This window comes from Drosophila ananassae, chromosome XR, assembly GCF_017639315.1.
Source record: "Drosophila ananassae strain 14024-0371.13 chromosome XR, ASM1763931v2, whole genome shotgun sequence".
Taxonomy (NCBI): Eukaryota; Metazoa; Arthropoda; class Insecta; order Diptera; family Drosophilidae; genus Drosophila; species Drosophila ananassae.
In genome coordinates, this window is record NC_057932.1 from 18,552,661 (window position 1) to 18,568,598 (window position 15,938).

At 35.8% G+C, this 15,938-nt stretch overlaps 2 protein-coding genes across 3 annotated transcripts in view; both read left to right on the forward strand.

Annotated features, from left to right (window-relative positions):
• Positions 1-15,938, forward strand: part of LOC6504495 — a 39,548-nt gene that overhangs the window by 4,315 nt on the left and 19,295 nt on the right. The window contains exon 2 of one of the 2 annotated variants that reach the window (XM_032452291.2): positions 2,479-2,542. The exons of the other annotated variant lie outside the window; for it this stretch is intronic. The gene's annotated coding sequence lies outside the window, so the exon portion shown is untranslated. The remainder of the gene's footprint in view (positions 1-2,478; positions 2,543-15,938) is intronic. 2 annotated transcript variants of the gene reach the window in all.
• Positions 13,721-15,000, forward strand: LOC6504494 (S-phase kinase-associated protein 1). The gene is made up of 2 exons (XM_001966972.4): positions 13,721-13,947; positions 14,048-15,000. Exon 2 carries the CDS (start codon positions 14,133-14,135, stop codon positions 14,733-14,735), a length of 603 nt encoding a protein of 200 aa, XP_001967008.1. The 5' UTR covers positions 13,721-13,947; positions 14,048-14,132; the 3' UTR covers positions 14,736-15,000.

Consider the following 15,938-nt stretch of genomic DNA (forward strand, 5'->3'; position numbering starts at 1 on the left):
TCGCCAACCACAAAAGTTTGCAAACTTTTCTGTTTTTTTTTTTTTTTTTTAAGTTTGCAATAAATACAATATAAGCAACAGACAAAAAAAAATCTAAAAAAAATTGCTTGCTCCATTTTTGAGATCAGTAAACCCTTTTTGTCTTTGTCTTCAATTTGAATACAGTAGAGATTGGCTATGAGGGATTTGAAATTTATCATTTTTGGGTCAAAAATTTCCTGTTTTTAGATTTCTTTTATTTTCGAATTTTTTGTGTTTTTTTTTTAGAAAAGAAAGTTTGTTTTCTCTTGTGACAAAACTACTTTTTTATGAAATTTAATTCGAAAAATGGTCTATTTTACTTAAATACATATTTTTTAACCTATTAAATTATTTTAAAATGTTTAAGATGGTTAAGATGTTGAAGAAACACACTATTTATTAGAGTTTTCTTGGTCCAACTTTTGAAATATGTTCCATATACTATTATTTCATATTAATATAACTATTATATTTCACAATTCTCCCCATTTAATTAAATTTTAAGACCCAAAACATGGACCGAAAATCAAAATCACTTCCCTGAAACCCAGAATAATCTCTGATCTAATTTCGTTTGTCGATTTGGATGCAAAAATCAAATGCATTTGGAGGAATAGCAACAGATCTCGTCTCCCAATTCCCAACTCGCATCTCCCGCGTCCCGTTTCCATAATTTGTTGGTCTTGTAAACGCGGACGTGTGGCACGAGTCGAGAGCTCCAAGTCGGGGCTCCAAAAAAAAACAAAAAAAACCATAATTGCCCCACACTCCGCCGCCACTCTCGGGCCGCCACAAAATGCACAAAGGAAAGCAGCCAGCCAGAGTGTTCCATCAGCCCACTTCTGCACTCGCCAGGCAATTCCCAGTTCCCCCCAGTCCACCCCCTGGAAGCCCCATGCCTGCAATCCGCAAATTCGCAATCCACAATTCGCGAAAAAAAAAAAAGAGTCTCCACATCTCGACCGCTGGCGACTCGAGTTCGTGCCCAGCGATCTGCATTGTTTGGCAAATTTGTAAGAAACAAAAAAAAAAAATACTTATTGCAAACTTTATTTTTTTTTTTTTTGCTGTTTTTTTTTAGACTATTTCGGTTTTTTAATACCCTTGCCAGGGGGTGTTATTATTAATTTTGTAAAGAAGTTGGGCAACCTTCAGAGAAATTATAGGTTTAATGGGAAGTGGGAGAATAATGAAGAAAATAATCTATTCGAGATACAAATTAATTTTAATAGGGCTTAAGGCATTCATTTTTATTAAGTTTATAGCCTGATTTATAAATATTATACATTTTTAAGAGAAGAAACTATTTGTTTCCATTTTTAGTTTAATTTTCAAAATAAAACTTCAACCACTTCCTCAACTAAACTTTCTCTATCTAAGAGTATTATTTCTTGCAACTTATTTTTATGTTTTCTTTTATTTTTTTTATATTTTTTGCATGCAGTAGTTTGTTTTTTTTTAAGCTTTTCTGTCGACAGCTTCTTGTAATTATGGCCAGAGCCTCAAGTTGCGGACACCTTGGCCATGTTTATCTTGTGGCAACGACTTGTGGCAACTCCAGAGCCCTCAGAGACCCCGCTGCAACAAAATATGTATATGGAAAAAATGCCAAAAAAAAAATTAAAGATAAACTTCGCCCACATGCCACCAAGTCGGATGGCTGGTGTCCGACTCGAGTGTTGCATCTCTGAAATGCCACTGCCGACAATAATTTTGACAAAGTGCCACATCCAGGTGGCAGTCATAATGGTAACAAGAAACACAAAGCAGTTTGGGCATCTTGGGGGGATTGGGTAACTTTTTAGAGAAGTTTCTGTGGAGCATTTATAGAAAAATAGATCTCTAGTTCTAAAAACTATATAAAACTCGAACTTGTTGACAAATTATTCCTATTTCTATAAGTATCAACATCTATAGAACCTCAACCATTTATAGAACCCTGAAGCTCATCCCACATTTAAACAGAAAACACTTTAATTAGTTTTCCGTTCAGTTTGCGAGGCAATATGCAATTCAAATCTGATAGGCAGCCTCTATTTATTCGATGGTGGGATGCTTCATTTATGGCCTGTGGCCCGATTTGGTTTTGAGACTTCAAAGGGTAAACCGCAGGCTGTAGAGCACCCCCCAAACCACCACCACACAACCACCGAACCACTGAACCACACTGAAAATGTTTAATTAAAGCAAGGCATGTTCGGCTAAATGAACCTTGGCAAGAATTTCGATGGCGCAACACCAACTCAAGCGCGTCATTTTGTTTATCAATTTGTTCGTTACTTTGTTGTGCAATTGCATTTTTGTAGTAATACCTATTTTCGTCCATATACGTATAGTTATGAGTCAGAAAATTTGAAAAGCAAGAGGCCAGCAAGGGGGGGAGCTATGGGTGGAGTGGGTACAGTGTTATGTAAAAAGCTATAGGTTATAGTCATACGATTCTGTTTATTCTTACAGATATACTCTGGGAGACCATAAGAAGGCAGTGTAGAAAGTTTCAGGCTGATAGCTCTAAGAATGAGTGAGTAATTTAACTTTTAAACTATATAGCGGACAAACGGACACGCGGACAGGCAAGAACCATGTGGTTTGAAGCTCTTTCAACTCTCCCACACTTCTAGAACAGCCTAGAATACCCCCTGAAAGGGTATAACAACAAAATAAAACAGAAAAAAATGTAAAATCTGAAAAGTGGAGCAGCAGCACGTAGTAGAGTCGTATGTGAAACGCCCACTGGGTGTGGAGAGACGTCCAATGCTGGATGCTGGCCATGCCTTAAAGTTGTCGAAACAATTTGCCATTTTGCTATTATTTTCGTATTTCTCTACTCGCCATTTGATTTGCTTTGGCAGCTTTTCATTCCGAAGTCCCACTGATGACAGAAAACGAGCAAAGCCAGCGACAGCGGCTCCCAAGTAACAAATCATGACAATGCTCAAGGTACAATGTCAAGACCTCGTGCTAAATGCTACTAAAAATCAAAATTTAATTTAATTGTAACATGAAAACTAGAAAAATTAAATGAAATTAGATAAGAATAAATGAAGGGATTTCGTCACCTGCTGTTTAAGAAGGAAAGTTAAAGGGAGTTTCTAAGAGGATTGCCTTTTTAAAATTCTTTTTAAAATTATTAAAATTAAAAACTCTTAATTTTTGACATAAAAATATTATAACCAAATTAGTATTACTTTCAAAATTGTATTTCTTTTATTTATTTTTTTTGAAGATACACTTGGCCAAACATTCGGCATAGTTCTGCTCTATTTGCTTCTTATTTTTTATTATTTTTTGGTTTTTGGTTCGGTGGTTCAGTGGTGCAAGTCAGTGGCGGTTCAATAGATCGATAGAAACCACCACGCTTGGTGGTGCTTCGATGGTGGTGGTGGTGGTGTCACCGTCCACAATCATAGAAGAGTCAGAGCCGGCCTGGCATTCACTCCACTCGGTTGGCTGATTGACGGTGCAAGGTTGGGTCACGGCCAGTGTCAGTAGCAGTGGTGCTGGTAGTGGTGGTGGTGGCAATGTGGTGCAAAGTGCTGTGGCTGGGTGGTGCAAGGCTAGGTGATGTTACTCGGGCTCGGGCGGTTCTGACACCTCAGGGTATGTCCGAATGTCAAATGGGGATAAACGAGTTAAGCCCCTCGAGTAATTGATATTTTCGTTACAAATTAATCACTGGTTGTCCTTTTCGTTATTTTTTTTTCAAATAAAATATATAGAATGGAGATTTTTTTATTGGATGAACTATAATTAAGGCTTTTGGTTTTAGATTTATTTATAAAGTAAGAAAAATGTACTTATACTTTGGTTTTCTTTTAAAGAAGAGTTCTTTTATGGAATTTCAAAGGTTAAAGTTTAATTTATACATTTTTTGCAAGTTTAAATCCTAATTAGAAATTAAAATATACTTTTTTTTTATCTTAGACATTTTAGAGATATAGATTATAGATATTTGTCCTTTAAATTTCACTAATATTTACTTTTTTTTGAAAGGTTTACTATTTTTTGTATTTTTAATATATGTTTCGTCACTAAATTAAAGATAATTGTTAAAATTGAATTTTAAAAATATTTAATATTGATTTTATGTAGATTCTTACTTTTTTAGAGCTATTTATTTAAAAGTTATTTCAAATATTTGTTTAATTTCTGTTTAAAAACTAAAATCTTCAAATGAAAAAAATTTTTTCACACAAACACCTGCTCATCTTCTTCTTTTATTTTTTCAATCTATATTTTTTGGCCACTATTGGACCTGTCATGACCCCCTTGACCTCTACCCCCTATCCCCTACCCCCCTTAATCAAAAACCCAGCCCAGAACCGCCAAGCTTTCACTTTCAAATTGCCTTCCAGCTCAGCCCAAAAATTAGATTTGCTTTTTGTTTTATTTTTTTTTGTATATTTTATTTTATTTTATTTTAGTCTACTTTTTGGTGGTTATCTGGGCGAATCGATCGGGATCCAATCACTTTGTGAGTGGCCAGTTGACGCCTCCGTGAACCAGTCGGGCTCCTGACCCCGATGTCCTGACCCCACCCGATGTCGATGTTCCGCTCCGTCTTGTAGATCATCCCGCTGATAAGGATTTCAATTTCGATTTCGAATGTTTTTTCAGTTTTTAGTTTTTGGTTTTCTGTTTTCAATTTCGAATTAAAACGGTGCCCCGATGCTACAAACAAACAAAAGCAACAATGGCGCAATGACATTTAAATTGTCCGCCCAACGAAACGTGCTTTTTTTTTATTTTATTTTTTTGTTAGTTTTTTTTTTTTTAGTTTTTCTTTACAAAACGAATTCGACTTGACAAAATGAAATGCGCTCGAATTAAAGTGATTTTTTTTCAACCCTTTTGTTGGTTTTTTTTTTCTTGTTTATTGCTTTTGTTTGTGGCCGCCTGTTTGTTTATTTGTTTGTTTGTTTGTTTGTTTGTTTGTCGAACAGCGACTGCGAAAAAGGCAACTAAAGAAAAAATTGAGAAAAATTATGACTTTTGATCTAATTATGGCTTTGTCCCGCACCAACCTTGGCACCAATTTGTTACCTTTTTGCCTTTTCGAGTTCGAGTTCGAGTTCAGCTGCTCGCGTTACTTTGTTTGATTTTCCGCAGCTCTTGTTAAATTTTTAGTTTATTTTTGTTGATTTGCTTTCTCTACCGCATTCTAAGGCGGCCCGGTGCCACGCCCACATGCATAAATAGCCTAAAAACATAATAACTATCGCTGCATTATTTTGCAATAATTTTTTTTGGGATTGGTTTTTTGGGAGATTTTTTTTTTGTAAAATTGGAGCAGAAAATTGTTGCTATTGGTGGGAGGGTGGTGGAAGAGGGGGCCGGGGCGGTGGCAACATTTTAACGAGACTAAGAAACATATTTCTCAGATAGCCAAACAATTATCCCCGGGTCGGGCTGGCAGCCAAAGTAAAAGTTGGATTTCTGGGATTTCGAAACTTTAATGCCTCGCCAAACGAAAGACTTAAGAAACGAACTTTAGCATTTTTTTTGTCGCTTATTTCTAGCTGTTTTTTGCAACAAAATATATGCAAGGGGCGGGGTCTAATCAAGGGGGCAAAAGGGGGGGTTCTGGAGGAGGGGAGGTAAACAATTTTGTCGCTCAAACGACTCCATTAAGTCAGTCGATGGTTTTATGGCTTTATGCTTATTGCCGGCTGATGAATTGCATTTTAAATACTCTAACTAAGAGTTTAGTGGTTTTTAGATACATTTTAATAGTTTTTGTATTAATTTTAATGTTAGTTTTATGGTTTATAGTTTGGTTTTTGAATAAAAACTATTTTTATTATTTTTATACGCTTTCATATTTTATTAAAATTTAGTTTAAAAAATCGAAGAGTGCTTAGATAGCTTACTAAATCATAATTAAAGTGTGTATATTAATTCCTAAGACTACTTGAAAGTCTAGAAAAAAATCTAATATATATTTTAACTCACTTATATATCTTTTAAGAAATCATTAAAAATACAAACCCCCTTTTTAGAGCATCTCACATCCCCTATAAGCCATAATTTTGGTTTTTTCTTCAGCCTTTTTTTGTTTGTGGCTCATATTTATGTAAATTTTAAAGGCGTGACTGAATGATTTGTAGTCAGGGGCTATATGGGCAAGCGAGCTAAGCTATAGGCTAAGCACAGCCCAGATCTACATATCGGCATGACTATATTTGTGTATTCAGTACGCGTTGACAACCGTTGGCTTTCAGAGCCCTTTCACATATTTCTCGTACGAATCGCACAATCATAAATATCCACAGATGTCCAATAGAGCCCGTTTGGCTGTCAGATTCGTTGCACTCATTAGGCCAATTCAATTGAAGCTGAAGCTGAAGCTGGGATAAGAAATAAAACCCAAATAAGCCCACAAAAACGAGTCTTGATTGTGTTGTTAAGGCCGTTGGCTGGTTCGGTAATTCGATATGATATGATATATGAAAAACTAAGCCAAGCCTCCACTAACGTCAAAATTAATCACTTCCCTTTGCTAGAATTTGCATTCGAGACTTTCAGTTTTTAGTTTAAAGTTTGGAGTCCGTTTTTTGATATCAATTAAAAGCCAATTATGGCCAATGGCCAACGGGCATGTCTCGGAAAATGTACGCCCGTCCGGCCATAACGGGTTTACTTTACGCACTCAAGGTTGTCACAGCAAATATTGATGTATTTCTCAGATACAGACACCAAGTGCATGCATGTATCTCGAAAATTGTCAAGCTAAAATGCTAATTTTTGGTAAAGGGGGACTGCAAATAGAATGAATCACTCGAGGCGATAAAGTCAATTAATTGGGGAGTTATTTCTATAAAGAGTAGGGGGTATCATATAGTCTCTTGATATAAAAAAGTATAAAATATCCTCTTAAAAGTGCCGCGTATCTATAGTGAACAGTACCAGGTATCATATAGTTCCCTAAAAGAAGTACCAGGTATCAATATAGCCAAAAAAAAAAACTCTTTTTAGAACCAATTAATTGCTAAAAATCTTCAGTATAGATATTCTAAAAGAAGTACCGGGTATCATAGCTCTATTTCTCTCATTTCTTTACTTTTTCTCTAAATAGTACCAGGTATAGTTTCTCTCAAAAACATCTCTATTAAACCCCTAAAAACCACCTGCCTGCTTGACTTTCATTTAAAAATCATAATCGCATCTTGAAAAGTCTCATAATGAATTCCCATTTAATGCCAAACTACTCCATCATTTCTTAAATGTCTAAAATGAAGTTTTATTTGCAAACTTTTACTCTCGTTGTCTTTCACCAAAATAATAATTTGTTCCATTTATCTCGCCGCATTCATCTCACCGAGTGTGTGGGCCATTTAGGGGGTAACTGGCTTTTCTCTCCAGCCACTTTTCAGATCACCATTATGTTAACAATATTTTAATTTACTATTTTTTGAGCAAAAAATGCAGTAAAAAGTAACAAAATTATTAAAAAGATAATTTAGACTTGTTTTTTGTCTGTTTGGGTCTGTCAGTTTTCGATTTATTGGACACATGTCGAGTAGTCTCGGGTGTCGAGTGTCCGAAATCGTGCCGATTGCCAATCGATAACGATAGGTTCGACAGGCAGACATGCCTCCGTGTGGTCCCATCGATCGATCAACTTGTCGCATGTCCGCCGATAAGATCGCCATCTGTTTTTCGCCAGCCTCTCTGTCATTTGCTTTTTCAATTATCTGCTGCCACTGCTACTTCTATTTATTGGAGCTGTCATAAATAGACTTATTCTACAGATGTTTTTTTTTTTTTTGGATTAGAGACCTATTGCTCGGCAGCTGCTCTCGATCGCATTCGAATAAAGTCAATTTATGCGCTTCCTGTCCAATCAATTGCCATCAATTATTCAACATTCTTGGCTTAATTATATTGCCAGAGAGGCCGGTGCTCTGACTGTGTGTGACATTGATGGCATCCTGTTTGGACAAATTTTGGTGGCTGGCTGGCCAAATTTTGTCCAAAAAATTTGGGCCATTTCGGCCGACTGCTGCCGCTCATAAGTCTCTTTTATGGCATTTTAAAGTGTTTCACATTGCAATTAGTGTTAATAATCAACTAGCTAGCTGGCTGGCTGGCTAATTGCAGCTCTTGGTATAATCACAATTAAAAGCGATAAGTAGACGCTTAACTCGGTTGACAATGAAAATCCCAAAAAAAAAACCAAGCCCTTGGGAAGCAAAACTATAAATTATGAAACTTACAGACCCTATAATCACCTTCTCGTTTGTTTTTATGATAAATTATACAGCCATTACCCCTATAGAGTGAGCCATAAACAGAAATTCAAATCAAATCAATAATAAATAATGGAAAAAATAAAGAAACCAATCTTTATAGGCCATCCCCCCCTTTAAGATCTCATTTCCAGGGCTGTCATGTGCAATATGAATGCAGATTATTTGTCTTATTTCCATTTCACATTATTCAGTTGAGGCCATTTCTGGTCGGACAAATTGTTGGCAATATATTTTGTTGGCAATCTGGTATTCCATATACCGATTCCGATTCCGATTCCGATTCCAATTCCATATGTCAATGGCTTCAACGGGGTTCTCACAATTGCCACACAATTGCTTCTATTACGGTTGGGCGCAATTAAAAGCGCTTTAATTATCCATTTTGAATGGATAGTTGGCGGCGGAATGAGCATATATATATAGAGTATATATACTATAATATTGAGTGTGTTTCCTTTGTGGAAATTAAATGCAAATGAAGAGTGCTGCCGAGCCGAAAGACACACAAGAAATATTTGAAATTGTTGTTGCGCATGCGTGTGACTTGATTACAACAACAAACTGTTGACAAAGACTCTGTTTTTTATTGGCAGGTTGTAACAAACGGCAGTGCCAGTGCCTGAATGGAAAAAAAATGGAAAATTATCGTGCCACAAAGCAAAGAAATAGGAAAAATGCATTGAACGCGCACGCATACCAAGCAAATTATAGAGGGACCATAAAACCAGACCAGAAAAAATAGCATTTGGTGGAGGGAGAGGGGGTGCGGCAGACGGGGAGGGAGGGGGAGGGGGTCTGGGAGGTGGTGTTGCTAAAAGGGGTGGGGATGGATTGGCTGGCAAACTTGCGTCATCTGGAATAAACACATTGTGGCATTTGTCATTTCAATTGCTGCACCAACTTTCAGGTTTGTGCCTTAAGTCTTTTGATTTGGCGGCACAAGGAATTTTTAATTTCTACAAAATTCTGCTTACAAATTTTAGGTTTTTTGTGAAAAACTTACAACATTGTGCTCTCTAGGTAATTAAGTTTTTTTAATATTTTTTTTTTTAATTTTTAAGAAGCTTAAGCTTCAAGTTCGTGTCCTAAGTCTTTTGATTTTGTGACGAAGAAATTTATTTTTTTATCTCAAGGTAAAAATAGGGGGTTTCTTTATAAAAAAAACGTAAATATAATGCTCTCTAGCACTTGGATTGATTTTTAAAATTTTTTATTTAATTTCAAGAAGTTTTTGTTTCAAGTTTGTGTCCTAAGTCTTATGATTTTTTTTTCGAAAATCTTTATTTTTCTTAAAGTTCTGTTAAAAAAAAGGATTATTCTTCTAAAGATTTAAGAAAACAGTCTTCTAGACTATATACTCTAGATTTTTTATTTGTTACTTTTTTTTTACTTTTTCTAATTGAAGTTTTTGGCTCAAGTTTGTGTCCTAAGTCTTTTGTTTTGCCCCTACTTTTAACCATACAATTAATAAGTTGACTGACCTCTCTAACCCACAATTTAAATAAAAACCATAACTTTCAAGCCATAAACATAAAACTGATTATTAAAACAAACTTTTTTTTTATTCGAAAAATCACCCTTTTTAGTGAAGCGCCCCATCATTGGTTCCAATTAATTTTTGGATACACCCAAGTATCTCAACATGCTCATACATTATCCATCCATTAAATCGTTTTATCTATCAATTTTGAGCATTTTTTTTGTTTTTAATTTTCCAACCAACTAAATCCGAGCAAACGCCTTTCAATTTAAGCCAACCCGAAAAAAAAACCCTCCCAGCCAGATGAACGAAAAAAAAGCTCAAAAATTAAATCACGAAAAGCCAAAACCGCCGGCGACCAGCTGTAAAAAAAAAAATACAAGAAAAATAATAAAACCATCAGCATAATCACCAAAAAACCAAAAAAAAAAAAAATGGGAAAAAAATGAAAACGAATCTGTTGAATGGCCAAAAGACGATGATGATTTCGGCTTAGTGATGATGATGCGCGTGCCATGGCGCCATTTAGTGCAAATTTGTCGATGCTTCCGGCCAGAAAATAAAAAAGATTTCAGTTTACAGGCCCACCTGCCACAAAAAGCAGTTACAGAACCACTCAAAAAAAATCTATCTACTATTTTTTTAATTTTTAATATATTATTTATTTTTTGTTAAGTTTTTCTTAATTTTTAAAAGATATTAGTGAGAAAATAGCTAACCAGACTTTATAAAAATATATATTAATTTAGCAATAATTTTTTTTTCTGTCCACTTGTTGCTACTGTTGCAGTGGCACGTTGCAAGTGGCAACTGCAACATCAACAGCTTAGACATTCACTTTGGGCCACCTTCGCTCCTCAATGCCAAAAAAAAAAAAATAAATAAAAAATAAAAGAAAAGAAATGCCCGTCATAATTTCCGCGCCTTTTGGAAAAGCTCAGGAAAACTGTTTGTTGTTTCCTTTTTATTATTTTTTTGGTAGCGGGTGAAAGATGAGTCGGCACTTTTTAAAGCCATGGCCTGTCCTCACCTCAGAGACTATCTATCACTTTGAATTCAAATGGTATGCTTTTTTCTTTTTATTTTTTAGTTTTTTTTTTATAAAGACCCACTCGCTGGCAAAGTCAAATAATTTGCATCATGTGTCTGGTAGACTGGACCTGACCAGAGTCAGAGCCCAGACCTGACTGTTAACTTGGCCCGGAAGCCGTGCCCAAAAGATCTCAGTCGTTAGCCGTTACAGTTAGAATGTCGATCGGCAAACCGATTATTATGGTTAATAAATATTAGCTGCCAAAAGTGCAATAAACCAGACGAACGGCCATTCGCGACAAATGCAAAGTAGCAGAGGGGGCGGGGGCGGGTCAAAGGGGAAAGGGGGGCGTGGCGGAATATCTTAGAGGGGTGTACATGCATATAGACTAGTTCTTGGCCCGGTCATATTTCCAGTCGGTTAATTGCAATCGACACACATGCAATGTGGCATGTTGGGGGCACAACATGCAGGCTAAAAAATATTAACAAGTTTTCGGTTCTTTTTAAGAAAATAAAATCAAAAATAAAATATTATTAAGATTTTATTGAGGCTATTTTTGATTGAAAGATAAGGGGTTTTAGGCACAGATATTTGAAGCAGACATTTAAAAGACAAATAAGTTTAAAAAATTTACTTTAAAAGGTAAATTATAATTTTTAATCGCTTTAAAATAAATTTATTTGACTTGTATAATTAAGAGATATGTATTTTAAATGATTATTGTTAAAAAACTTGTATTATTATCTACAAAATATTATTAAAACAAATTATGACCAATTTAGTTTGATATTTTTTACTTTAAAAATTTAAATTGAGATAATTTTATATTTATTGTTTATAATTTATTTAAAAATCTTACCCACAGTAGGACTAATTTTTTAAAAGAATTTTTAAGCTAAGCACTGCCCCCTTGAAAAAATCAATAATAATACAAAGTTGCATGCAACAATTTCGGTGGCGTTTCTCTTGTTACCATTTTGGCAATTAAAACCGTTATCGGGGACATTATAGGCCACATAAAAAATGAAAAAAAACCACTAAAAAAATAAACTAAACAACCAATTAGATAGCTTTAACCAGACGATATGTTGTAATAGTTTAATAACAATTTTTCAAGCGCCGCCAGATCGATTCTTCGACTAAAACTGAAATTGAATTTAATTAGAGTTGAGAGTACTACGACAAAATGATTAATTAAGAGCAATTTTCAACGCCCACTTGGGCTTGAAGAGAATATATATATAAGATATTAAGTATGTAAAGCATAAAGACTTATCGGTGTCGGTCGTAATGATTGTGGAAGCTGTGGCGACAAGGCTGAAACGCTAAATTGTTGTTAATTCCCAGCTATAATTCAAGCCAAGCGCCTCATAAACAAACAACTTTGTTAACAACAACCGAGGAGGAGGAGGAGGAGGTGGAGGCTGCACTATCAGTTGCAAGTGTTGAAGTCATAAATCTGCATAATGATCATGTCCCCCCAGACTAACAGACTAACAGACCGCTAGTGCGTTAGTTTCCATACAAATGTTACCCAGACGCATGTGTGGGCTGGGCTTTGCTTCAAAAGTCCACAAAATGTTGGGCATTTTGTGCGAATTTTATGTTCTGTCATTGGTTCCTTTCACAATTTTTAAGAAGGGTGTCGGATTTCGTGGAGTTTTCGGAGCTGATTCAGCACAAAAGGTTCTTAAAAATGGATATAGAATATAGTTATTTTTAGTTTTAAGAGTATAAGATAAAATATTGACTAAAAATACTAAAAATGTCTTGAAAGGAGCGCTATAATTCTCAATTGGTTCTAGCTAGGAACTATATAAGAACATAAAAATGTCTAGACCATAAATTTCCTAACATTTATGTTCAAAAATTGGCTTCAAACAATTTCAACTTGTATAAAAATATAGTTTTGAGTAATAAAATAAAACAAATAATTATCCCTAACTAAAAACTCTTTAAAAACTCCTTACTTCTCATATATTTCCTTTGCAATTCTCCTTCTCCTTGAAAATAGCTACCATAAATATCCCATCCATTAAGCCTAATTTTACGTTTTAAAAGCCACCAATTTGAGAAGAGCCCTGCCGTGGAAGTACAGTAAAAACCCTAATTAGAATAAGCCCCTCTTGCCAATATCATTATGCAAATGTGCGAGTAATGAGCGGATTCGTGGATTTGTGGATTCGCTTTTACTAATTCGCTTTAATTAGGGCTCTGTGGCGTTAATGAACCATAAAACAGAGCACAGTGGGCCCAATAGCCCCGCTCCAAGTGTCGAAGTGAAAAGAAGGCCAAAAGTCGGACACTTAAACCAAAAACAAAACCCAAAACCAACAAACAAAAGACAAAAAGACCACAAACAGTTGCAACTTTCCCGCTTGTCAGGGTTTTGGGCGTGGCCCGGACAGGTGTTGCTTCACATATGTCTGTGTGTGTGTCACACTTGGCGAGTGTCTACTGTGGGCTGCCTGCTGTCGACTAAAGACAATCGACAGCCAAAAGGCGGTGGGTAAAAGTGCCCCCGTGAAAATTGCTGTGAAAGCTGGAAAATGTAGGGCTTTCTTGGGGTTTTTATTTATTTTTTTTTTAGGTTTTTCTTTAAAGAGTTTTGATTTTTTGTAGTATTTTATTTCAAAAACCTACTATAGTAGACCCGGAAATGGCAATTTCTTACTGAAATCCCCCAGAACCCTGGGCTGTTTAAGCAATTTCTCAAATTCTAGCCCATCTAGACCATCTTCTCCCTCAAAAACCACAAGAAACTAAAGATTAAAAATAAATCAAGGCTAAAATCTTCAAGATCTAATAGAATATCACAAACTAAACCCTTGATCTATTCTCTATTCTATCTAAATTCTAAAAACCTTCTCTAAAAAAGTAACAAAAAATCCTAGTAGTCGCTGACAATAAACTTATGTCTTGGTTGTAAATGAAAAAGAGCAAGCTGAGTCATTTCTATCGGGACCGTAATCAAATTCACATTGCAACTTTCGGCATTATTGGTTGAGCTTATCGAGGCTAAAATACAAAAAAAATTCCCAGTAGACTTTCGTAGTTTTGTGTGGAGCCGACATAGAAAAGAATTTCAAAAAATTTAAACAACAAAAACGAAACCAAAAACCAAAACCGAAACTAACAGTGGCCGGGTAAAGTTCCAAGTTCGTATCTTCTCGATATCCGATTAATAAATACGAATATTATTAATATTATTATTATTATTATTATTATTATTATTATTTTTTTTTTGAATATAAAAAGGACACAGGCAACAGGCGACAGGCAACAGGCAATAGGGCACACAGGAGTGTTAGTTTATAATTTTGTTTAATTGGTGGAGGAGAGAATGGTGCGTCTGGAGACAAGCGATGGCCGGATAATCCGGGTCGATTTCGGGCTATTGGAGCGTTCGGCCGTTATCCGTGAGATGTGCCGTGTCAGTCAACCGGAATCTGATGATTCCGGCAAGGAATACGGCAATGATGAGGACTATATCCTGCCACTGCACGGCATACGCAGTAATGTCCTGCTGAAGGTCCTGCTCTGGGCTGAGTTTCACAAAGATCATGAGGAACCGGCCTGGGTCCAGAAGATATCACCGGCCCCCGAAGAAGTTGAACTGCAGACCCATGACTGGGACAAGGAATTCCTCAGGGATGAGATCGGTAGCATCTATGATCTGTTGGAGGGAGCTGATTATTTGGATATCCGTTGGCTCTTCAAGCTGTGCGCCCAGAAGATCGCCCTCCATAGCAAACGACCGATGGGTTATTTGCGGTTCAGGCGCTATCTCCAGAAGATGCCATCGCTGGTGGAGTTCCAGGGACTGGCGGCCAATTGCCAGAACTTGGACGATGAGATAGGCAATAGCTACCATACAGCCGCGAAGATCAATGGAAAATTGCATGGAAATTTTTATCCGCTTGCGGCACGGCAGGCGGCAAAGTGATGCCCATTTGGATTGCAATTCAGCAATTGGTTCACTTCAGTATAGTATATTATATATCCTGGGATATCGCGCGCTATGTTCAAATTGGAATGACAAAATGATTGAAGTTTTCGGCAAATTTTTTGGTGCACGTTTTTTTACGGACAAGACTTAAATGAATGAGACATGAATACTCTTTGATTAACTGATCGGGGCTAAGCCAAGAACATGAATCTACAAAACGGAGCAAACACAAGAATTCAGCAAATAAATTTATTAGGTCAAAGGGTGCTTCTTCTTTTCTTCTTTCTTTTTTTTTTTCCGAGTGTATTTATACTTTTTGTTCACTTGGATTAGCATTTTTTTAAGCTATAGACTATAAAGTACAGTATAGAGGTTTGAATTTGTTTCTAAAAGAGGTTATTTGCAAAGGAAACTGCCTTTTGACTTCTGGTGGTGACTGTACTTTTTTTTAAGCGGTTATATACTATAACTTTTCAATTTCCTATTAAATTTAAGCTTTTTCTCATACTTTAGAGGCTTTTGTGGTTAAAAAGGGTTTATAAGAAGTGTTTAAGGAAGAGTTTATAGATTCAATTGCCAGGGACGCTCTTTTATAATTCTAGGTGGTGAATGTACTTTTCTTTATAGAACTGACATATTAGAACTTGTTCTTCTCCAAATCTATTCCTATTTTTTGAGCATTTATTTATACTTTTGTTGATAAAAAGGGTTTAAGAAAAGGGTTTATAAGAGAACTTTATGGGATTAATAGCGAAAAACGCTGTACTGCTTTTAGTTCATGGTGGTGACTGTACTTTTTGCAAGTTCCTGACAAGTTCAAACTTTTTTATTTTGAAATTAATCATATTTAAAGGAATAAATAAGAATTCCAACTTAAAAGACAACAATTTCTATCAAAAAAGTTAATTTTTTCCATCTTGTAAACTATCTATCTATCTTGTAATGCCCAGTAGGGACTGTACTTTTCCCTTAAAGGCCCATTAAGTCAAAACTGGTCCTTTTTCCCAATCAAAATTACAAGAAAATAGCAACCTGACCTTGACTACAAGTCCGCTCATTAAAAAGCAATCAAATTCCATGAAATCGAGATCAGAAACAAGAGTACCTGGTTAACAGACAAATCAATTTGTTGTCGAATCATGTTTGAGATTCGACTTCCGTTGGTTGCTCTACAAAATACAAAAAAAAAAAAAACAAGAA

What these genes read in the sequence shown, in the direction of transcription:
- LOC6504494 (XM_001966972.4), top strand. Translation starts at nt 14,133, where the DNA reads ATGGTGCGTCTGGAGACAAGCGATGGCCGGATAATCCGGGTCGATTTC.